Raw genomic sequence first — 25,655 nt, 5'->3', positions numbered from 1 at the left:
CTACAAAAGTTTACAACAACTGGCATGTCACAAGCCTTCCCCTTTAAGTTCACTTTGGAGGAAGAAGGTGATTGTTTCTCCCTGCCACCCCTGAAGAATCAAGCATTTGTGGTCACAGGAGTACAGATCTTCAAATGCAGAATGGGAAGACTGTCAGAATGAGAGATGTCAAAAGAGACTTTCTTTGGGATGAAGCAGGGGCTGTAGATGCTGTGTTAAGGTGAATGGGAAAACAAGAGTGTTTGGATAAAGTTTTGAAGTCAAAATGCAGATGGGAATGAAACAGAATGTTGATGCCTGGATACCATGGATAACTGTAGACCAATTAACATAAACATTGTTTAAAATTATTTACTTCTGACCACTTCCAGATGCCTTCTTCTTGTGTCAGCTCTCTAGACTTCCCCAATTTATTCATGCAGCTTTTGATACAGGAGATTCCAGCTGAAATGCTGTCAAGGCTGTTCTGGAGCTGTAGGAGTTGCAACTCAATACCTTGGGTGCTGTTTGGTGCTAGCATTGCACTCTGCATTGCTGGATGAAGGAGAATATTGCTGCTTCATCTACATTTTCTTGAGGATTGAGTCAGTGGCAATGGTAGCATCTTACTGTCAAGAGGTCCTTTTGGGATCTCTTTAGGTTTCTTCTTACCCCTCCTCCCCATCATATTTCTCTGGCAGAAGAGTCTAATTCTACTGGATATTTTACAGTATGAAAGGTGGCACTCCCAGGTAATAATGTATTTGTAAGACTAGAAACATTGTTGTGAAAACCTTGTGTCTTGCTCTTGACAGAGGGAGTTGATAGCAGTTGATGAGTGCAGCAATAGATACAGTTTTTGCTCTTGAAATACTTTGCCTTCACAAAAATCTTGATTTTTGAACAGCTTCTATTTAGCATTGAACAAAGCATTTTACAAGACATGTATATCTTATGCTGCTTCTGCTTGTTGACAAGAATTTTTGGTTTACCCATATTTGACTAGTTTTTCTATGGGTGGCCACAGATGTGAGTGATGGTTGTCTCTAGATACTCAATTTATATATATTTATAAGTGAGCACAAGCTGTTTTGTTAAGGAGATGCTGTCATTTACAGTTGCTTGTTTCTATAAGACATTAGTTTCTTGCACTTTAGATTAATTTACTTGCCCAAAAAGTAAAATCCCAAGTGTGCCTGTGTTATCAGAACTGGAATTACTCACAGAGGATAGCCACTGCTGCTGAACATGCTTGCCATTTTTTGGGTCATTTTCTTAACTTGCATAAAAAATATATGCAAATAGATTAATCTGCTATTTAAAATATGTTCCCTACTTAACAATATGCTTCACATTTAATTTTCTCATACAACCTATTTTTGAGTGAGTGTCTTGTTTGGTCTTTCTGGCCTTGTTCTGGCTCCTACTCAGTTCAGTTAATGCCTGTGTCACCCACCAAGTGCTATCAGGAGCTGTATTTAAAGTCAATTTCACATCGCTGAAAATGTTGAGTGCTTTTAAATATGGCAATAGTCCCAGCTGGTTCTCTTTAAAATCAATAAATAAAGTGTGGTGCTGTACTGAGCTTTAATTCACTTCATGTGTTCTTTATTGCTCTAACAAAATTCTGAAACCACCCTAAGTCATGCCATGTAGATAAATATTATAGTGCCTTACTTATCATCTTATGTTGATGATAGTCAACATGGGTTGTTTTGGTCTGTTGAGTTCTACAGTTTCTTCTATATATCAAACTTTTTGGCCCATGTTGGTTTTTAATTTTTTTTATGTTTGAATTAATAAATAATAGTTTACTGGAACTATATTAGTGTTGTAAAGTTTTCAGCCACTTGAGACTTCAATCCCAGCTTTTCCAGAATTATTAGGAACAAATCACTTGACCTTGTCCTCACAAGTATTTATTTCTAAAAATTTCTCTACCACTCTTAGAGCATTGGGAAATACTTTTATTCATAAGATATGTTGTCTTGTTTCCCAATGTACAGTATTGCACATGACAGAGTTATTTTGCCTGATCACAATTTTGCTATCCTTTGCTAGTAGTTAGTTATGTGGGTTTTTTTGTATTTTTTCTTATGCCTTAAAGTCTTAAGCTTCTTAGCTGCATCAGTAGCAACTTTTTATCCATTTTTACTTCTCTGTTGTTTTACTGCATCACTGTTCCTAATTTACTGATAGCTATTTAAAGAATTATTTGTTTGTGGTTAGCTTGGAGTATTTTCCCCTAAGAAATATATTCATTGCCTCTTTTCGTTGTGGGGTTGTACCCATTTGCTACTGTTCTTAAATGCCTAATTTTCATATATTCAAAGACATATTCAACTATATTCAAAGACATCTCTTAGTTGTACTTAAAGTACTATTAAGGTATAGAAATTTTGTTTGAAGGAAAAAGTAGGTTACTTTTATTCCCAATTTGGGGGGAAAAAAGTTTGTTACCCTACTGTTCTTTAGGACTCAGATATGATTGAAAGAAGTATGTCAATAGCTTAGCTTTTAGTTAGTCACAAAAATTCATTTTGTACGTAGGTAAGCCAGAGGTAGTACAGGCAGCTAATTGTGAAAATCTGCACTGCAGTGCAGGCCCTTTGTGCAAGTCTAAAGAAACTTCAGCTGTAATTACAGATATAAACTGACTAGATAATGATACACAGACCCACAGGTCACTTATTAACATGCAAACACAATTTGTTTTCTTTTAGTTTTAGTTTCTCTTAAAGACTATCTTCAAAATAGGGGAGAATATGGTTAGGTGGTACAATTTGGGAAAAAAATGAAAGACAAAATATTGCAAATGTGTTAATTTTGGGGTTTTTTTTTGCTTGTGGCAGATATTGAGACTGAAACTTGATGGAAACCAGACACCTTTGCCCCTTTGTTTTGCAAAACTGTAAGCACTTTAGAACTGAAGTCCTTTCAGTACTCCTGAGTTAAGCGTTTTGATTTCCTAGATCTTTTGAGTGTTAAACTCAGCACTGTAATAGCATGTAATAACACTGTCCAGGAGTTCTGCAGTTTCATTTTTGGTAAGCCCAGAAAGGCAGCCTACCTGCAGAAATAGCAAAATGTCATAGTCCTGTTTGCATTTTTCCAGTTATTTTGTTCTTCTTCCTCACAGAAACATTTAAAGACATGCTTTTATATTTGCAGTAGATGCTGAAACTGATTAAAGTGCAGCATGTTAGACACGGAACTTGAAACATCTGCCTTGCTATTGTTTTCTGTCAAGTGCTTGCCAGGATCACTGTCCCCATGTTGGAGCATGTACAGTTAATGTGCTGACTTACCAGCTTGACATACGAGCATTACATTTTGCTTTTCAAAACTCAGTACTTTTATCCAGCATGCTGGTGAAGGCAAAAAACATTTTAGGTAGTCTTCTGTGTACATCTTCCCTTTTGTCATCTTCTACACAGGCAAAATCAAGGTTTGTTTTTTTCTTGCAGGCTCTGACAGCATCAGAATGTGATCTTTGCCAGTGTATGAGATAGAGTAATGCTAGTTGCTGGAGAGTGGCCTTAAGGATGTGAGTTTACAGTAGCTTAATGGTCTATTTGTTGTATTCAGTGGCTTGTTGAATCTAACTTCGGAAAAACTGCTGTGTTTTGTGCCTGTGCTGTCTGAAATTCCTTGTGTGATTCTGCGCAGGTACTGTTTGGATGCTCAGCATTGAACTTCGAAATCCAAACTGGTTTTTTGGCATTTTTGTACCATCAAAGGCATAAGCATCAGTATAAGTGGAATTACTGTAGTGCTGATGTTAACAAGCATCCATTTGAAGAATGATGGTAAAGGATCTAGGGAGTAAATCATGTGAGAAGTGACGGGGGGGAGCAGGGGCTGTTTAGCCTGGAGAGAAGGCTCAGGAGAATCTTACTGCTCTCTATAACTACCTGAAAGGAGGTTGCTCCAAGCTGTGGGTTGGCCTCTTGTCTGACACAGCCAGGGATAGGATGAGAGGAAATGGCCTCAAGCTGCTCCAGGGGAGATTCAGGTTGAACATCAGGAAGAATTTCTTCATGGAAAGTGTTAAATATTAGAATGGGCTGCCCAGGGAGATGTGTAGGAAACAACTGGATGTGACACCGTGGTTTAGTTGAAAAGGCAGTGATCAGTAAACGCTGGACTTAACCTCATAGGTCTTATCCCACCTAAAAGATTCTGTGCATTGTTTGGGTTTCACGTCATAAACAAAAATGGAGATGAGAGATACGTTGTGCACTCTGTTAATTTCTGTGAATACTATGAGTGTCGCAGGTGGAGAACACAGTCACAGAACAGGGTTAACTGTGCAGCTTCTTGCTACATTTATTTTCTCAAGGAAGAAATAAAATTTTTAAATGTTAAGTAATACTTTGCAACACTCTGGTTTTAACTGGTTTTTGAATGCTGACAACACAAGGAGAACTTCCTCTGTCTTTTACCCCTTGAAGATTTATGATGTGCAAGTCTAAAAGATCAACAATTACAGAACCCAACTTCAAACAACACCAGGCAGAAATACAGCTGTTCGCAGCTTCTCTTTCTGTCTAAAAAAATTAAACCATTATGAGATAATAGATTCCTTATGTGCTCTTCACACTCATGACTGGACCTTCTTTTGCTTGGAGAATGTCACAAAGTAGTAGTCTGAGGAGAGAAAAGGGACTATCTACTCTGGCCTTCCAAAACTAAATAGTTGGCAGCACTTCAGCTTAGGAAAAGATGGGGGAAAAGAGAGTGGAGGGTTGTTTTGAAAGTCAGGAAAATCACCAGTGTTCTGAAAAAGCATACTAAAGGAAGTCTTAATTTTCATAACAGGACAGATTGAAAGCACTCAACAGTAGATCAGCTAAAAGTAAATGGAGTAAGTCTTTAAAATGTGCAAAACTGTGGCATTCACTACCAGATAGATTAAATTACTTCATCGGAGCTGAGATGTACTATGAAAAACATGTGGTTAATTAGTAATTCTAAAACATCGTGGTACAAAAGGTCTCTGGTTCAGGAAGTTTGTGTACTACTGATAACTAGATTAGATGACTGCTAGTAATTGGAGTTATTTGTCCACTGTGTTTTGTATGTCTTTTTGCTGAACATCTGATAATGAAGAAAAATACCAAATTAGATAGAATCCTAATGTTTTCAGTAGGTACAGATTATAGTTGATTTAAAGGAGTTTTTCTGAGCAGCCTGTGGAATGCTCTCTTGATTAGTTCGCAGTTCTGCTTATGAACAATGTAAAACATTTTGAGAATCTTTTTGTTGAAATGTAGATTCCAAATGTCACAATATTGCCTGTACTATCTTCTCTCAATTTACATAATATTCCAGCAGTCACATTCCGTTTTATATTTGGCATTTTGCATGGATGGTGGATTGGTATGCAGAAAATGAGGAAGTTAATAATTCATCTTATATTATGACTCCACAAATGTTAGACATAGGGAGGTGTTTGGTATAAGACATCAGGATATAACAAGTATAACTGTTGTATTTATCAGATTGGGTTTGCAGAAGAGCTTTTGGGGCTCATTTGAGTTTATTATTTTCAAGCAATTTGCTGACTTTGAAACTTCATGTAATGTGAGGTCATGATGGGTAAACAGCCAGTACCTTGGGGAAGGCAGGAAAGAAAAAGGTCTCAAGGTATGTCAAGCAAGACATTGATGTCAGACCATTTAAATCTGCTGGACTTTTTAAAAGGCTAGGCTCACATTAACTGAGTGTGAAAATAGAGGTAGTTCAAAGAAAAGAGAGGGGAAATACTTTTGAATGAAGATATGGGGAAAATTGTTTTATTTCTAGTTTATTAAAAATATGGGATTGTACTTATGATTTGCATCTCAAAATGAAATTACAGGGTTTTTTGGGTTTTTTTTCCCCAGTTGAAGTAGAAAAAAAGATTGCCCTGGAGGATAAATTACAATAATCTGGTAACTGGTTCTGTAGAAAATCCTGTGAGCTGCAGTTATGCCAAGACCTTACAGTGAACTCTAATATGTCAGGCTTTATTCTAAGAAATTAAAAATTTCACAAGTCTTAGCATTACTAATGAACATTATATGTTCCCCAGCTTCAGTTTCTTTAACATTCTGAGCTGAAATCAAGGTCCTTTAAGCTGCTATCTCTATACAGCTTGTGATTTGTCTTCTGAACTCAAGAGCCTCTTGAACTCTATCTGGCCTTGGCTGATTCTGTGATTGAACTTTGCTTTGAGCAAAAGTGTTTCTTTCCTCCTTCACTTCTGATCTTTGTTATTTTGAAAGTCTGGATGTATATGTACCCTGTTTAAGTTCATTTGTTTAGGTTTTTTAAGTCCAGCAGCTTGAAAATAACAACAGGTGAACAAGATAAGCTTCTTTTGTCTTTCTGAATCCCATTTTGTGTTTGTGTTGACCTTGAATAACTATATTAATTGTAGTGGGGATTTTTCTTCACTGATAGCAGCAATATAATTCTGGCCCAACTACCACCTCTTTTAGAAGAGGAGCACAAAGCTATAAAAAAATGCAGGTTGTGTTTCCCGTTGTGGTTTGGCTGAGTCTGAAATGACCCTGGCTTTTGTTTGGAATTTATTTTCTAGCTTTAGTTTTTATTTTTTTGTTGATTGTTTATTTTAGGCTTTTAAAAATTCCTCTTTGGCTAGGCTCCTTCAGCATATTCAGGGACCATTATTTAGCAGTTATTTAAATCTGGCATTGGTGCTGGGCTGGCAGTCAGTCAGGCTTCAACCCTCCCCCCAGGCTAAGTGCCCTGATCTCTCTTAGTCATCTTTATTTTGATGTGCTGGAAAAGCATCTTGCTTTTGGTTTTTTACAAGCTATTGTTTCTTGCTTTGGCTTGCCACCTTATGGTTATGTTTTAGCTTGTCCATCTTCTCTGTTTCCCTTGAGAGAATGCTTGAGTTTCTTCTGTTTCTTTAAAGTCTTTTTTTAATTGCCAGCTTTAATCATTTTCAATGACATTAATTTTTTTTTTGTCCTTTCAGAATTTAAGTGTCTTACCATTTCTCCTAATTCCCTAATATGTCTAACAGAGGAACACTTTACTCTTTCAGTTTCCTAACTTATTTTTAACATGTTTCCCCTTTTGCATGTAGTTCCCCTGTGCTTCAGCTGATTGCTTGTAAGTTCCTGTATTTCTGTTACATGCTCTACCTAGCATGGCCTGGAGAATAGATGAATTTTAGTGTAATGTGCTTGACTGGGCTAGATCTTCTGTTTCATTCTTTTATGGAGCTGCTCTGGGTAGTACTGTCTGCAGCATGTCCTTGCTGGAGACAGTTGACATGGATGTCTGTAGGGATGATTGAGTGCACAGACGGTACAAAAGATGGGAATAGGAAGTAATCTCAACTGGCTGGATAGACTCCGCTTCTTTCATCCACTCCTTTCTCTTCTTTCGAGGAAAATTAATTTTGTATAATACAACACTGTATAGAATACTATAAAACAGAAGTCTTGACAAGCTCACAATACCTGAACTTGGATGGATGGTTGAACTTGGAAATGGATTTAAATCTCCACAGCATGGGGGAGTTCTTCATCTGTATTTTACCATAAGTCTGTGGGGTGAGGTGAAGTATCACAAGAATCTTGTCCATTCCATTAAGGTTGTTTACTGATTTACAAATACTGCTGGGACACTTCATAGAAGGAGTGGATTGATGAATCGTGAGCAGATCAGGCAGAGAAAATTTTAGAGGAACTGTATTTAATTGCTTAGATCACCAGTATGAGGCAATCTAATCTTCAACACTCTGCTTGTAAGATGACTTTTCTATGTATCTAAATAATTTGGTTTAGTTGGCTTTGTCCTTTTGTTCCTTTCTCTTTGTTGCTTTTTCTTAGGAAGGGGGAAGCTATTCAGCCAGGATCACTACCTTCTAATTCCTTGTTTTGTGCATAAATAGCTTATAAATACTATCTATTTTTTTACTATATTTGGTACTTTGGAGCGTGAATATTTATTAGTGAGGTGTTCTTCTTAAATGTTTTACTTTTGTCAGCCTTAAAGAGAAGAGAGAAGCCCTGATCAGTACCTTTAAGGTTTAGTGCATGCCCTATATATCAGAATTCCTGAAGTTTGATAATTAATCAGTGGACAAAAGAGAACTGGCTTATGTTATTTACCTTGGTATTCAAAGGCCTTGGAATGAGATTCTGAGGAAGAGACCGTTTGACAGAAATTGTTTGCATAAGAGGTAACTGTCATTACAGATCAAACTACTTCTAGTAAAGCATAGAATTGAATGCAGAGTTTTCATCAAAGCCAAAATTAGTGTGGCAGGCTGCAGGGTTTTGCATAAATCTTGCCATTACGGTATATTAACTTCACACATGAAAAAGGTGGTTAGCAGTTAGGTAGACAAACTATAGATGAAAAGAATGAAGATAAGTAAACAAAAAAAATTTCTGTGAATTTCAACAAACTAGAAAATGCTGCATGAAGGAGATAATGCTCCTTACTATGATAAGTAAAATCAAGTATAATAAGAAATGTGGCAGATAAGTAGCTTATATGGAGCTATGTTGGGTTTCTAATTGCATCTTATGTTTGTACACTGAATTCTTAAAGACCTCTTTCACACCACACTGTCTTTCTCTCAACTTTGCCACAGCAAATGCAGGACAGCTACAATATCAGGATTTCCATCTATTATCTTTTGGTGCTGCAGTTACTACAGAGCATCAAGTTAGAAGTGAAGTTAAAACCAGTACTGAATTGTTTGGTGTATAAAGGCTTGGGAGTGTCTTTTTTCTACCTTTCTTATGTCATACATTTAAAAAGAACTTATTTGCTTAGAGTTTAACTCTACCAGTTTTTATATGCTATGTTCTAGCTGTTCTTTATAGAGAAATGTTGCCTTTTGTATAATACTAATATTAGCTGAAGGTAATAGCTGTTCTGCTCAGGTGACTGCACTAACACATGAATAAATCAATAATAAAAATATTGGTCACAGTATATTGTGTTCTAGATTAAATATTTTGAAACCCTTGTTATTCACTTATATGAAATTGATGTCTATGAAAGTCTATGCACTGCCTAATTTTTGCCTTGTGTTCTTGCATATTTTCATGGACTCAGTCAAAGCAGATGCTGCGCAACACATCAAATACCATATTTCGTACTCTATATGTAAACTTACTTTTATTGGCCCTTCCTTACAGTTTTTCAGAATAGAGAGCAAAATTGTTAGAGGATTTCTTGCTGTGAAAAAACTAATTATTCTGCTCAGTTTTCTTAGTGTTTTGTTTATAGTGTTTCTTTGCTTTATTGAAGGGCGTTGGGAGTTCCAGTGACGGACTACACATTTGAAGATTGTCAGCTGGCTTTGGCTGAGGGACAGCTTCGTCTGCCTTCAGATACGTGTCTTTTAGAATTTGCAAAGCTTGTGAGAAGCCTTGGGTGAGCATATACAATATTTATATGTAAGGCGCATCTTTATTATATATCTATAATAAAGATCTATATAAAGATATATCTATATATCTTTATTATTTATCTATAGTTTTCCCATCATGTAACAATATTGCATTTATGAATTTAAATGGAATATTGTCATCATACAATCAGGGGAATGCAGGTGTAAAATTGAAATAGTACTGTACTTCACTTGCTGCTTGCAAGTGAAGTACAGTATTATTTTAATTTTACACCTGAATCCTAATGAGTAGAGCAGGTTGTAAAATTCTTATTTTCCATCTGACAAGTGAGCAGCGTCTGAAGCATTCATTCCTGAGCTAAAAGACAATTTCTGAAGAGGATCAGGAATACTGTGGGATTCCTAATATTTGATACAGTTGAGAGTCAATTGCCTTTTTCTGTGACATCTGTGAAGGGAAAACAAATGCTGCCAACAGCAATCTTGTGACTGGATTAACCTTGTAATAATGAGGGATCACCCTTTCCCATGAAGGACAAGGTGGTGATTGATCTTTTGGGCAGGCCACTGCCAGATGGACTTTCCAATGCAGCTGTAGGTCAGTGCATGCAGTGTAGGTCCTCTCTTCTTTCTTCCCACAGTGCCATTTCCTGCTGGCTTTACCTTTCAAAAAAGCCTCAGCAAACCTGAACAATTTACATAAACCAAATAGTAGAACTTCCTGCTGTTTTCCAGTTTTTCTCCTGCTTTTCCAGTGATTTTATTGGTCAACCATGAACTAAATGTACAGCCTCATCCTATTAACTCTTGATATGCAAACACCCTTTTTCATTTTCTTGTCTCATCACCTGAAAGTACATAGTTTAATGTTTCCATTGTGTATTTTATTTCCTTTCACTAATTTTCCTTCATCTTCAGCTTGTGTACATAAATGAAAATAAAAAAGAAAAAGCTCCATTGGAGAATAAAGAATGTAGGACAGCACACATCATCAATTCATATGACAAGCATATATTAATCTAGTGTTAGGGCTTCCATCTGAAAAACTTCCATTAGGATAGGAGAGACTTATAAGGGAAAATAAAGATTCTCACTTTGTTTAAAAGGCTCTAAATTTACAGTACTAAGGAAGAAAAACAAGTGAAACAAAACAAATCAACCACCCACGTCTCTTATTATGCAGTTGATAATCCCAGGATTCAGTTTAATCCTCTTGTTAAGTTGTCGGGCTTCTGTCTGCTCTGAAGCTGTTCTTTCAAATTATGCTTTTCTAGGGTTTTGTTCTGGGCTCTGAAACAGTTACATGCATTTGTGAGTGAGATTCACTGCAGTCCAGAAGTTCTCTCTCTGGTATGAGCAATTAATCCTTGGTGAAATATAATCCTCTCTGAATTTGGGCATGTGCCAGTAAGAAGGATATCTTGATGGTATTTTTCTGGCACAATTGGATGAAGATTGTAATACGACTTCATCTCTAATGCATGTTTGATAATAATGTAGTCATTTTGCTGTTTATTCAAAGGTTTTGAGGTCAGGGAGGCATTAAGATCATCCACTAGCATCCCTAAATAACTGGAAGAGAAAATTTTATCCTATGGATTTTTCATCCAGTCTTAATACTTGTTTTTGAGCAATGACATACTTTCAAGGTAACATCCAGATTTAAGATTCCTATAGTAAGGCAAATTCAGAGTTCTTTTTTGTTTAGATTTTTTTTAAATCAACTTACACCTCAGTTTGCTCTATTGAGGAGTTACTTCTGTGCACATTATGTGCCTACAGGATTCATTATTGTTGTCTGTAAAATGTTCTTAGCCTGTGCTCAGCTGGATGGGATCCAGTCCAGAATGCATGCAGGCACAGCAGTGAGTTCTCATGCTTCATCTAAGGAAGAGCTCAGCCTCTTTTCACAAAGCTGTACAGTTGGCTTGTACCAAACTCTGTGATAAAATGACTGCTTTATCAATGAGATCAATTGATCCTAGACTTATCTTCTCAAATTGTGCATTCATTACTCCTCAAAGAGTCACGTATCTCTTCAGTCTGGTAATTTATGTCTGACCAACAAGCTAATTGCTAAACTATATGCAGTCTATGATATAGCTTTTGTATGTTTTTTTCTCATACATTGTAAATACTTTGCTTCATTTGATGATTTATTCTGTAATTAATTGCCACAGTGTTTAAAGTGAATCTCTGTTTTTACTTCTACTGGATCTATTGCCATATTCTGGTCATTGAATCTTGTCTGGATTTTATGCCTTACTGAAAACCTCTTTGGATATCTTCTTCAGGAAGCATTAATACAGTTAATTAAGTCTAGTCTTTGTCTTTTTATGAGATACTTCTTATGAGCTGCTTTAGGGTAGTTGCCTGCTAGGAGATCCTTGTGTTCTGGTTTCAATTTATTTGCTCGTATTGTTTCAAGCTTCTGTTTGTTCTCATTCCCAATTATACCTCATCAAGTTGACCATGAGGATCCTTTTAGTCAATGCAGCTGTAAGCTACCAAGAAGATCTGCAAGGACCTCAGGCCTGGTGCCTGTCTATTCTTGCTCAACAGCCTCTACTGTCCACACTACAATACAGTCTTCTGCTCTCAGATTTCTGTCTGAAATCATCCAGACTGTAGGTAGAACTTTGTGTCCCTGGAGTAACAACCCTCACAGCTAACTACCTGTGCTGTGACTTCAGAGTGCTCAGAGGTCATCTGTAACAAGGAAAAAAAACCTCTGGAGGATGTTTGCCATCTGCACTTGTGATAAAAGCAATGCTCTCCACAAAGGACGTGATCATGGATCAGACATGATAGCAGATACCAACCATGGTAGCCCCTGATTTTGTGGATCACAGCAGTGTGTGCCAAGAGTATTCAAGAAGGTCAATTTTGCAGTTTTTCAGTATACTTGCGTGGTGGCAAGAAGTTGCACAGAAGTACATCAGCAGACATAAAACTGAATGTATTGCACTTTTTTGGCTTAGGGCATGTTTCTCTGTGCTTGCAGTTTCCAGTAGCTAGCTACACGATCCAGCTGTTCTTCCAGCTCTCTGAAGGTTTTTGGCAGGTTCCCAGCATGCAAGAAGTAAGCTTATTTTCAAATAGTCAAATATAGCTAAAACTAGCTTACTTGCTAAAAATAGTGATAATTATACTGTAAAATATTCTACCTTCAGGGATCTGGTTTTCCTTGTGAAGTCTTCTGTGAAGAACTTAATGTTCAGAGCTGTTAATCTTGAAAAATGTCCTTTCCATCTTCATGAACTCAGGAATTCTTCTTATTCTCTTTAGTGTGCACTGACCTAAAAAACGGAGCAAAACAACAGCAAATAATTTTATATATCATAAAGCCTAAATCCTGCATGGAAACTATTAAGCCAACAAACATGACTTCATGAGGGAAGACATTGCTATGGGCTTTCTATAATTTATGGCCTTCATTGGGATAAAACTAACAATTGTAAAGGAATTGGGACTTTGAAACTTTTTAACGTTGGTTCAGAACGTATAAAGAGATTTATACTTGGCATCTGAAGACTTCAGTTTAGCAGCTTAGGGTCATCAACATATTAATGACTTCCTGGTTTTGCAGGGCTGGAGGGAAGTGAGCCCACCTTGGATTCTGTCATATTCACGTTGAAGCAGTTTGCCTCACTGATCCACATACTGCTTTTGAGATTGCCTTACACCTCTTTCTATGTTTACAAAACATAAACTACAAGATGCCTTTAAGATTCTTGGTGAGCTCTATTACTTTCCATACAAGATTTTGCCTTCAAGCTGTTCAGGTTAATTACTGGTGAAGAGAAGATTTTGCAAGTCTTGAGTGCTGCTCACCAAATGAGTGCTCGCTCAGTTCTAGAAGGTGAATTTTGAGACAATTCATTGCAAACAAAATCTCTCTGATCTAGAGAGAAGTGTTACACTACATATTCTGCATCAGTGGGAGCTTATCTCAAGGGAGGATTTAGATGCCAGCTGTCCTCGTGCTACAGTTAAAATCCATTTCAGCCACTACTCTGGGATGTATTATCAGTGGACATTTCTGCATGCAAGAAAATGAGTTCTGTGTGCATCTCAAATCCTCTATGGATTTTTTTTTTTTTTTTTTTTTTTTTTTTTTTTTTTTTGTTATTGTTCCTTCTGCTTTTTTACTTGATCGTGGAAAATTAATGTTTACAGAAGTGTGTCTCACTTTTTTCACTGTCTAGGGCTAAATCTTAAGATAGGTAGGGTGGAGGACTTCTGAATGTTCTATAGAAGCCATGGGTTTCTGGAGAATTCTTGCATGTTTAAGTGTTATAATTCAGAAATACAGGTCCTGCCATGGTTTACTTAGTACGTATTGGTAAGTCAGTATAGGTCATAACAAAAACATGGGAGTTATATTTTTACTTAAAAGTTGTGATGTTTAGGAAGGGTCACTACAGCAAGCGATTGAGTTCTGGAACTGATGTATCAGATCATCTTCCTAGCAGAAAGCTCTTATCTTTTTTCAGAAGCTTCTCAGAATGCTGATATTAAGCATTTTATTCATTCTTGTTACTGAGAGGAAGCTGCTGAGGAGTCCCAGCTGCAGTCTGTGAACAGTTCTGGTGTAAGCTTCTGAGTTGTGTGAATAACTGCTTTTCCTTGCCTGCAGCAGCAAGCAGAACAGGCAACTGCAGAAGGACATTGTAGGAGACTTTAGTGGCATCTTTTGTCTTCAGAGTGGAAAGATGCCAAAGTTACCCTAAATGAGTTCAGAGGAGACCTGATCCAGATCTGCTTGATGTTGTATTAGGGGGGAAAGCTGCTTTTCTTTGCATCTTACCAGCAGCACCATTTATTTTATTCACAGTAAGATTATTCGGTGGGGTTTTTTTTGTTTGAGTTTTTTTGGGATTGTTTTGTTGTTGGCTCTTTTTTTGGGGGGAAAGCCAAAACAGGAAGCTTGTCTTAGGCAAAAAACTGAACAACTACTACGAGTAGATATCTGTATAAGTATAAAGTTGTTCATTTATCAAAGTCTGGTTTTGCAACGGGGAAAGACTAAGGAAATTCTGTAGCTGTAGGAACTGCAGAATTTTGTTTGGCTTACCTCGTTCAACTCAAGACTGAATGTGAAAAATGAGGACTGATAAACAGGATTAACAGTATAATCACTATTACATAATCCCTGAGTTGTTTTTTTTTTTTTAGGTAGGATGCATCATGTCCTTCCTGTTCAGTGACATTAGTAAATTTGGAAATGTAATTGGTTTATGTTACTGTCCTACAATACAGCCATATTCAGGTGACCTAAATTCCACCTAGTTCTCCATGCTTGGAATTTATTAGCTAGTTTTAGACTGTGTTTCTTCCTGTTGAACTGCTTACACATATGGCTTGTAATCAAGGTAGACTAAAGGACATGAGTTTGTCCAGGTTTCTTAAGCCCTTGCAGTAATTCCTGATACAGCTTGAGAACTAATGGGAGCTTTAAAATTACAGAAATACATGATTTGATTATCAAATTCTGTAATAATTCTGAAACCAGACTTTGTAGTGCTTTATACCATAATCATCCATTTTTTCATTTGATATTTTGAAATACGTATTGTTAAAACTGGGTTGATTTTTAAAATGTGCAAAAATAATATGCTTTATAGGCTGAAGCCAGAAACACTTGAAGATGATCTTGATAAATATACTGCCAGTGCCATGAAAATGAAGAATGAAAAGGTTGATCTCAAAGAATTTTCAACCTACTTGGAATTTCCTGTTTCTCAGACATTAGAAAGTATGTTTGCACTTTTTGATGAGGTAAGAAACAACATTAAGTCTAAAAATTTTACTGTTTTTGGTAAACTCCACTTTAGCCTACTTCTGTTTCAACTGAATTCACTGAGGTCTGATTTCTGAACAGTTCACCATAAAATTTGCTTACTGCACTTCTCTTTCAGCAAGGTAAGGGCACCTGTCATCAGCTAAATAAAGCATTCCTTCAGCTAGAACTTAAAAGGAATATCAGCTGGACAAAAACTGTCTTTTTTTTCTAGATGCAAAATATGAAGATGAAGAAAGGTAGGGTCAAGCTAAACCTCTGCTGCTGCTCATTACAGATGAATGCAGTATCTGTTAGCTGATACTTTTGTTTACCTTATAAATAAATGACTTGTACTATTACGAGCCTGAAACCTGAAGGATCTTGGCAAATGAGCCAGTTTTTCATTCTTCTGGCAATCAGTCAGAATGGGGAAATGACTATTATCTTTGTCTGGATGAGGTGCTGTCTGAACCAGGAGGTGGATATGTCCACAGTGTTCTCTCTTGGAGCAGATGTCATGTATTCAGGGCTTAAATTAGGGTGCATTGTCCTCTGGTTCTCTGGTTTTAATTTCAGCCCAGTGATTCAGATGGTTTAATGGAAAAATCTTAAATATGCGAGTAAAGGGTGACAGTAGCAGCACTGTCTTCCAAGACTATTTAAAGTCTGACTTTTGACTGAGACTGTGAAAAGAACCTGCAGAGCTTTCACCCAGGTTCTTGTCCTCATGTGATTTCATTTTAGTGAGACTGATTTTTAACATGGCACATGTAACAATCTTTCTGAATATTCTGAATTTTTAGCAACTGTTAGTTATTCATGAAAATTCTCAGACAAATTGCACTATTTTAATGGGAGGTTTTCATTCACAGAATGAAGATGGTGTAATTGACATTCGGGAATTTGTCATTGCTCTGTCAGTTGTCTGTAAGCCATCCAAAACTCTGGAAACAATTCAGCTGGCATTTCAGGTAAGTTGTATTTTCTTGCTCTATGTAGTTTACATATTTTTAGAAATTACTAATACTGGCATTAGACTCAATAGACGTTTTCCACATTTCCTTTTAATACTTGATTACATTTTAAAACAATATTAATGGAAAGTTAAATTAAGAGTTCATGTTAATGGGGAAAGCATTACAAGTCTGAATTGTGTAAAATTATGGAAGCTTGCCATTTGAAATTGTTCTCTGTAGAACTCTGGTAGAATCCTTTTAGCAAATTAAGTTTCAGACCTCAAGTCCTTTGTACCGATTCCTCTAAACAAACATTCCGAGTTGTACTTACTACTCTTAAAATGTTTCAATCAAATCTAATTTTTTGAGTTAATATTTTTTTATTTCCTACATGTTAATAGAGATTTTGTTATCTCCTTTTTTCTTGTTAAAATTTTCTTCCCACTTAGTCGTAACCATTGTATGTGTGGTGGTCCTGCGGTCTTTGTCCAGACTTAATGCTTCCCAGAAGTGCTTCTGACCTTGCTCTAGCCTCAGTGGTTTGTTGTAGCATCACCATAGATTGTTAATACAAGCTTTCTGGGAAAGTGACAGCAGCAATGCTTAACCAGTGGTTTTCTGACACCTTGATTTATTACTTTTCAATTAATTTATTTCATATTACTGTTTCTACATACTAACTCTGTTGCATCCTGCATCATCTTTTCCCTTTGCCTTGAATTCCACATGGTCTTCAGTGTTACTGACACTGAGCTGTGCTAAGTCTTGATGCTGTCTTCAGTAGTGAATACATGGAGCTCAGAGCATTCAATTGCATGGTGCTACATTGCAGCCTTATTTTCTGTGTAGTTGTATTCAGGTTCTTCAGCATGACAACTTTAAATATGTGTTGCTGAAGAAATTAGGCTCCTGTGAATGCTTTGTGTTCACCTGTATCATTCTTACCCTTCAGCCAGAATCCAATAAATTTGGCGAAGGAGGAGGGAGCAAAAATATTTATTTCCTACAAATACGGAAAATCTGCCATTAGTAGCTGCTTTATTTATTGCTGCTTCTGAGGGAAAAGTAGAAAGAAAGGTCTCTGTCCTGACTCAGTCCATTTCAGCTATACAGCAGCATAGAAAAATAGGTGCTGTTTGGTCAGCTCTGTCTTCATACTGAAGTGAACAAATTTGAAGTAAATGTAAAGGGGACTTTGGGGAAATATGTTTTTTAATTTTAATAATTTTAATATTTGAATTTTTTTATTTAGCTGTCATGCTTAATAATGTGGAAGTTAATTTTATCATTTGAGAGGAAGAAAAGCTCAGGTTGGATGGTTATTTTCTTTCTGGAAGCGTGTGAAGTTAATTAAACTGTTTCTTAGGAAAATTTCTGTTCTTCATCTGTGCTTCACTCCCCGACTTATAATACATAATTTTGAGTCACTTTAACTACAAAATATAAAGTTAGCTGTAAAACTGCAAAGAAGCTTTATGCATGTATTAAGGGGAAGTACTCAGCAAGGGGAAGCTGGTATGGCTCATTTTTTGGAAGGGTTGAGAAAAGTCTCAAACTTAGGAAATTTTGCTTATTCTGGAGATTAAAAAATAAGGAAAGAGAACCTTTTTAATAATTTCCAACCTCCTGCCCTGACTTCACCTACAATAAGATATTCACACAGCTTACCTGGAGCCATTGAAGGACCTTACTAGTTAATGAGTGTATGACTTCTTTCAGGAAAAGCACAACATTTTACTAGCTACAAGATCTCAAAGTTAAAGTGTTTAGTGCATGACTGAAGAACTTGAAAAATAATATCATTATATAGAGTTGTTAAAAAACTGGGGGGAGTGGGAGATCCATGTAAAGGCTGTGCTGCCATTCAGTGAGACCTCCATAGGCTGGAGAGTTTGATGGGGAGAAACCTGATGAGGTTCAGCAAGGGCCAGTGCAGGGTTCTGCACCTGGGGAGGAAAAACCCCATGTCCCAGCACAGGCTGGAGTGTGACCCACTGGAGAGCAGCTCTGCAGAGAAGGACCTGGGACCTTGCTGGATGACAAGTTGGCCATGAGCTAGCACAGCCCTTGTGGCCAGGAGGGCCAGTGGGATCCAGGGGTGCTTTGGGAAGAGTGTGGCCAGCAGGTCAAGAGAGGTGATCCTGTCCCTCTACTTGGCCCTCGTGAGGCACATCTGGAGTGCTGCGTCCAGTTCTGGGCTGCTCAGCACAAGATAAAGAGGTAATGGAGAGGGTCCAGTGAAGGCCACAGAGATGATTTGGGGTCTGGAGCATCTCTTTCATGAGGAGAAGCTGAGGGAGCCGGGGATGTTTTGTTTGGGCAAGACTGAGAGGGGATCTCATTAATGCATGTACATACCTCAGAGGTGGGTGTCAGGACAATGGTGCCAAACTCTTTTCAGTGGTGCTCAATGACAGAATGAGGAGCAGTGGCCATAAACTAAATCACAAGAAGTTCCACCTCAAGGTGAAGAAGAACTTATTTATGTTGAGGGTGGCAGAGCATTGAAACAGACTTCCCAGGGAGGTTGTGGAATCTCCCTTTCTGGAAATATTCCAAACACACCTGGATGCACTCCAGTGCATCCTGCTCTAGGTGACACTGCCTTGGCAGGGGGTTTGGACAAAGAGCAGCACTCTGGTGTAAGTGCTACACCTTCCCTTCCAAACTGCTAAAGAAACTAAAGGCTGTTGTAAATCTTGTCAATATTGTGTTTATACTGACCACCCAGTATTACCTGACTACTTGTTCTGTGAAAATGTAGCAGGTTTTATTAAAGAAATGTCTTGGTCTTTGCCCTATTCCTGTGAAACAGTGTGCAGGTTAGGTGCCAGGGCTCAAAAGGCAAGATTCCTGAATTGAACATGTTTTCTTCCATGGAACTTCAATATTTTTATTCCACTAAGGTGTGCTGTCTCATGGCAACTGCTTATGCTTGTGTGAAAAATACATATTTATGCCTGTTTTGTTCAATCTCATCAGTTCCCACCTTCTCAATGATGTAGAGAAATCAAGAGGAAGTTTCCAAAATTGCACTGTTTATGTGGTTTGATGTTTTTGGTGTTGTCATGTTTGAAAAGGAAACAGAAATATTTCAAAGCCTCTTTTCTCTCACTTCACATTGTATAGGCAAATTAAGTTATTTTAATGGAGCTTAGTGAAGCTGTATTTGGTAGAGATGTTTTGAAGTATTCAGGTCCATTTGTCAGGGTAAAACACTGTATATATGCAGATATGAGTCTATGAGCAATTTTTGATATTTATCAATCTGTCAGTAATAAAGCTAACTCTTTCTGAGTTAATTCTTTAGGACGTAAGAGTATGCAATTGATTGTTTTCTAGAATAAATACTTGTAGAAAATGTATGTATATGCATATGTATATGCCTTGTGTCTATGGGGTAAGATTCTCCTGATTAATACGATTTAAATACAGACATTTAATGCAAGCTTGCTTTTGGTCAAAGGAATCTTGAGTTTTACACCTAGCAAGTGGAAATGGTATCTGATTTAGGCTGATCTAAATATATTTCTGGATATTACAGACGGTGTTGGAGCTTAGACACCCTAGCTCAATGGACTGAATATTGTTCTCAGTTATATGTTTGCAAAACATGTTAGTATTTGACAGTCTTGTTGCTGAATATCACAGTGATTCCAGTGGTTAGGACATTTTTCTGAGTATAGCAAGCTTTACTTTCTAAGCATACACAGGTGAACTGATGATGATATTTTTTACCCAGACTAATCTGAAATCTTTAATATATTACATCAGTCTGAGAGTGTCTAGAATTTCTAATACCCGCTCTTTGTTTTGTTTTACTTCAGTGTAGTGCTGTTTATAGGAGTTGGCATTCAGCTTTGCAATGATTTATCTTGCTGTCTTGATTCATAGCTGTACCAGTCAGAAGGTGGAACTGTAACAGAAGAGGATTTAGGTAATATTCTGAAGACTGCCATGGGTGTGTCACAAATTGATGTTACACATCTTTTTAGAGCTGTCGATGAAGAGGAAAAAGGAAAGATTACATATGGTAAGTAGTCTTAACTGCATATGAACTGTCACAAAATGTCAAAGTTGCCAGCACTCATGTTGACAAACAAAGCAGTTAAATTTTTATTAAACTCTACCTTTTTTAGTTGGCTTGGTGAGTTCAATACTGATAACAGGACAGCAAACAAAGTAAATTTACATTTAAAGAAACAAGCTTCAGCTTTGGTATCAAATGCCATGCTTGCATGTTTTCAGTTTTCCCTTCCTCATCAAGTCACATAATATGAGGATTATCTCCTTCAGTGTATTATGTTCTACAACTTCCATGTATGTGAATGCGTATTTTTAAAGAAACCTGCCTTAGCTCTGTCTTGTTTTGTGTCTTGTGTTTGAGAGCAGGAAGTGAGGGGGTTAACTAGGCTGCCTATTCTGTAGCCTGCAGTGTAGGTGGAATGGAGTCGAAAAAGTTGAATTTGAAAAATTGAGACCTGGGTGAATAGATTGTGCTGGGAGTCAGAGTACTTATATGTTACTTCAGATTATTTATGTTTTATGCAGTAAGGTTCTAAATTTAGTTGTATCATTTGAGTATGAGCTGAGTTATTGATAGCCAACATTAAGTATCTCCAGTAGAGGTGCTTATGACATACCCTGTTGTAATTGTTTTCCCGCAGTATGTATTTAATTGGTTAAAATCTTACAAAATAATACATTAGTGTTAGTAAATCATAGCTGCTACATTAGTAATTCCTCTCTTTCAAACATACAGTATGTATGTAACGCTTCAAATACACAAATATTTTAGAGTTACTAAAATCAGTATCATTGCCACTGTCCTTTCCTTTTTGCCTGATTACTGTCTTCTCTCCTCGATTCCTGCTGTACTACCCCTTTCCTTTCTGTGCCTCTGTCACATTCTCAGCATTTCCACATCCATCCTGCCCATTGCCTTTTTCCTGCCTATTACTGTTGCTCCTTGTCTTCCAACTCATAATGTGTGACTCAGCTCGTCCCCCCACCTCCCAATCACCAGCTTCCAAAATATCAGCACAAATCTTAAGCTGGTGAGCATAACAGAATTTTAATTTTGGCACATTTCATTATTTGAGAAGAACTAAATTTGTAGTCATGTACAAGTGAACTCAGACCAGGTCATGTGAGTTACCAAAGAATTCATATTTTAATATTCATCTGTACTGGTGCATTTAATCTGCACTTTTCCCCTAAGTAGTTATCATATGTTCCCATCACAAGAAATTCTGGACCACCAAGCCACAGCAGTGGCCACTGGTGTGCTTGGCCCTTATTTTCACAATTTTATATCCTGTAGTCAAGAATTGTCTTTTGTGATGGAACACAAAGTAGGTAGGAGGATGGTGTTTAGATAATTTCTTTGAAACTTTCCTTAGCGGTTTTTCTGAGAGAAGTGCTCATTTTACAATAGAAACATATCATTTTAACATATTTGAAAGTTTAATAGTGGGAGTAAATATCCAAGTTAGTAGATAACAGAATAAGAAGTTGTAAATAAACTTCTGGTATTGCATTTCTGTCTTGAAAGTTCCTGCCATAAATATTCATCCTCTTGCCTTTCTTGAGAATATGTGGAACTTCACACATGCTCAATTTGTTGCACTTACTTAATAGAAAGAAGAGGTGAAAAAACTTGCAGACCACACAGTTCAGAAGATACTGTCCAGACAAGTTCTGAGAAATCAAAGCATTGTATATGGTGGAACTAATCTTACTTTGGATATACACAGCAGAGGTCTACTAACAATCTCCTTTCTAGGGTGTTGGAATTTAAAGCAGGAATATTAAGTTGAGATTTGCTTGTGAGAACAATAGATAAAATACCTAAATTATCAAACCTAAATTGCTGCATGCACAGCAAGGTCCTTGAAGCCACAGATCTTTTCTCAAAGGAAAAGCTTAGGTTGCAAGCAAATGGGATAATCAAGATCAAAATCGAGATTGTGAATGTGAATTGTTGGAAATCTAAATTTTTGTTGCATGGTTGAAAGCTCTGTGTTTGCCAAAGACTTATGTATCAGTTCTCTTACACAGTGTGTAGTTGGCTTAGTTGTTCAGATGCACTTTGCAAAGCTTTTCCTTTTATTCTAATGTAGACAGAGGCAAGATTTATCAGTCTTAAGACATGATTCTAGAGAGTTTGAATAGATTCTCTAGGAGGGCATGTCAAAGTCTAGCAAACTCCACCAGCTCTTGATAGACAATTCAGACTGTGACAGTGTTCTGAAGACTGCCTGTCTTGCTGTAGCCAGAAAAAAAGGAGGAATTGGCCGTATTTGGAGTATCTGTATGGATGAAGAATCAGGGAAGGAAGAATTATTTGCTTAAAATAATTATATATTAACCACAGGATTATATTCTTTAGCTTAGTGGAAACAAAAACTAGAGAAGATTAATGAAAACAGAGCTTCCAGGAGAAGTATCAAGTAGTAGGAGGATGTTTCAAGGGTAGGAGAAAAACCTCTTGAAGTTCTTGTAGTACATATGCATACTTAATGCAAAGATCAAGACATGAATCTTAACTCCACTTTGGGTTCTTTCTTTGTGTCTTTGTTTTTAATGGAGGTGGGAAGCAAAATCACCTTTTTTCCCCAAGTTAATGACTGAGGTCATCTTTTCCTTCAGTCTAATGCTTCACAGTTGCTTTCAATTTGAACTCCAAGATGAGACCCATGATTAGATGCAGGAATAGTTGGTTCTTTCTACATGACCTTGTTTCACAGTTCTGATAAATAAGGCAAGTGGGATTCCAAGCACTTTTGATTGCACTCTGCTGAGTACAACTTCAATAAGTATTCTTTAATACTTTTAGTACTTAGTTCAGCAGGACCCAAAATATCAGCTTACTAAGATCTATCCAAAATTTTACTCTGTTCAATTTGGATTGCCCTTTCTTCATTAAGACTTTATCATTTATATGATCCATCAGCCTGTTGTCCATGGAGTTTTTCAACATAGATGGTAATGTTGGCTTTCATGACCTAAACTTCATCAACTTTTGTTGAAGTTACAGGTTCAGAATGCTCTAGATCCACATAGACTGTGGATAAAGGATACCCACTTCTTTGTGAGTGGAAGGATGAAGTTGTCTTTATTGCCTTCTCGTCACCTATCCCTTTGCAACAGTTCAGAGGCAGGGTTGCCCTACAACTTCAGTGCCCCTGTGAGCCATATGGCATTCCCTTGGTCTCTTGCCCTTTGCAGTATTGAAAAATCTCAAAGAGTGCCAGAGAAGGAAAGCTGCAGTATTTCCCTTCTTCCATAACCAGCCCAGCTGTAGGAGGACCTGGGCTTCACTCCTTTGAAAGGCTTCTTCAGGTGTCATCTGCTCTGCACTCCAGGGAATTCACATCATCATCTGATCATGAGCTCTTCTGGGTTAGCGGAGTGAATCTGAGTGGGAGGTGTGTGATACACTGTAGGTGACAGAATTAGTGTAAACATTCACATCCAGATTTTTCTAGTGTCAGTTTACATTATGAATAGCTTCGTGTTGCTTGGTTCCTGTGCAGTATCTTGTGTTTGAATCATGTCTGAATAAAGTCATATGGGCAAATTGAGACAAAGTTTCAGTGTCTGATTTTCAACACAGATTGTTAAGGATGTTAAATTCTTGATGGTAAGGATTCCCCACTCCCCCAAGACCTAGTCTGGCTTTTCTTATTACCATATTATTATACAACACTGAAATCAGGAGTTCTTTTCTGTGCTATAATTTATCTCCTCAATATTATTCTCTAAAATATTGGGACTTCTAAAATGCTGAAATCTTGAAAGCAGAAGGCAGCAATGACAGCTGCTGTTAAGTTGAAGCAAACTATGAGTGCAAAGCATTAAGAGCCATGTTTGCAAAAGAGTTTTAAGAATTTAAGAAATTACTCCTCTTGATGTTCAGTGATCTTCAGCTGGAGGGCTTCTGTACTTCCCCAGTGAATAGTGAAATGTTATGTCAGGGCATGTGGTGCTCATCATGCATTTTAATGCAAATCTGAACCTGTACCACTTCATACAGCTAAGCCCCTGCTGGAAGTGTTTTCAGAGGGCTTAGATAACTCTTTGCAGCATCTCAGCTCTGCAGATGTGGTAAACTTAGGCTGAAAGCTAAAACAAGCACTGGGGATAGCATTATGTTAACTGCTGCTATTTTTTCCAAAGAAATCATGTGATTATATATGTGTAAGTATTCAAATTTAGCATCCTTCTGTTTCAAAGAGCTGATTCTCTGCAACAACTTTTTTTTTCTTAGATGACTTCTACACATTTGCTGTGTTGCACCCACACTTTGCAGAAGAATATCTCTATACTGATCAGATGGGAGCTGAGGGCGGCTTGGAGACTTCATCTCTTTCTGCTCCTAATGGTATCTGTACTGACTTCAGCCCTGACAACAGTGCAGATAGGAGGAAGCCGTTGCAGAAGAAACTGAACTAATACTACAACTGTTACCTTCCTCTCCTGGTGAGAGGGTTGCATTTTCTTGGGATTTTCATAAGTCATTCCAATTATACGGCGAATACCAGTTTTGTGTGTGAAAGTTCTACCTGAATACCATCCTTTGAATCCTTTGTGCTATGTTTAACAACATGTTCCAGGTTACTTTGGGAAAGGTGTTTTTATTTTTTTCAAAGGTCTTTGAAAGGCAAAAAATGTGAATGTGCTTCATTATTAATGTTCATATTTAAAAGGAAGCGGCACAACTTATTTATATTCCATTGGCTAGTTCCATGTACCAAGTGTCGCACAAACTGTGCATGTATAAAGAAACTGTAGCTACTATGGTGTAAAGTGCACTTTGGTGATTAGTGTTTTCCCTAGTTATGGGGATGTTTATTTGGGGCCAAACTTTGCTGTCCATATCTGAATAGGCAGTCTTGTTGATTTTGGTGGGAATTATTCTCTTGAGCAAGGCAAGCATACTTTGGCCCTTTGTTTTGGTTTCAGTGAACAGTTTGGAAACAGTAATAAAAAACTTGCTAAGGATATTTTTTTTTTTTTAATTGCTGAATGAGAAAATTGTTTCTCTTTCCATGGTAGAATGAAAAGGAAAGGCTCCTTATCCCTCACCCAAACACTTTTCTACTATAATCTTCCGGATGCAATTAAACATTAATTATTTCCAAACTGACATACCACATACTGTTTGAAAATACATAACTGAACTGTTTGTGCTTTTCTCTCATAACCAATTCAAATCATGTCTACACAACATTTTATGGGAGCTGTATACAGAGCTATATTTCATTTTGATTTAGCAGGAGTCACAGGTTTCTTTTGTAGCAAGCCTGTACAGATAACATAGCATGGAATATATCATGAAAAGTTTGGTGTATCAGCACAAGTTGGAAAAGGTTGCAGTCACTTCAGAGGCCAAGCCAGCAATAAGTTGCAGAACATCCTGAAGAAGTGCTAGTTAAATCTCTATAGCAACATTACATACTTCATAGAACATATATGAAGCTTAAAATAGTTTAGAGCTGTTTAAAAAAACACCACACTTGTATTAAAAATACATGCTTCC

The 25,655-nt window shown here is 37.2% G+C and overlaps 1 protein-coding gene across 1 annotated transcript in view; it reads left to right on the top strand.

The window, feature by feature from the left end:
* The window catches only part of LPCAT1 (lysophosphatidylcholine acyltransferase 1), a 58,850-nt gene extending 33,195 nt beyond the window's left edge, over positions 1 to 25,655 (top strand). The window contains exons 10-14 of the mRNA XM_021528730.4: positions 9,268 to 9,393; positions 14,998 to 15,151; positions 16,028 to 16,126; positions 20,006 to 20,144; positions 24,384 to 25,655. Of these exons, the coding sequence (XP_021384405.3) occupies positions 9,268 to 9,393; positions 14,998 to 15,151; positions 16,028 to 16,126; positions 20,006 to 20,144; positions 24,384 to 24,568 (703 nt within the window). The 3' untranslated portion in view covers positions 24,569 to 25,655. The remainder of the gene's footprint in view (positions 1 to 9,267; positions 9,394 to 14,997; positions 15,152 to 16,027; positions 16,127 to 20,005; positions 20,145 to 24,383) is intronic.

The sequence above is a fragment of the Lonchura striata genome, chromosome 2 (genome assembly GCF_050655825.1).
Source record: "Lonchura striata isolate lonStrDom1 chromosome 2, ASM5065582v1, whole genome shotgun sequence".
Lineage (NCBI taxonomy): Eukaryota > Metazoa > Chordata > Aves > Passeriformes > Estrildidae > Lonchura > Lonchura striata.
The sequence above is the reverse complement of the archived record's forward strand: the minus strand, read 5'-3'. Positions and strand labels throughout refer to the sequence as shown.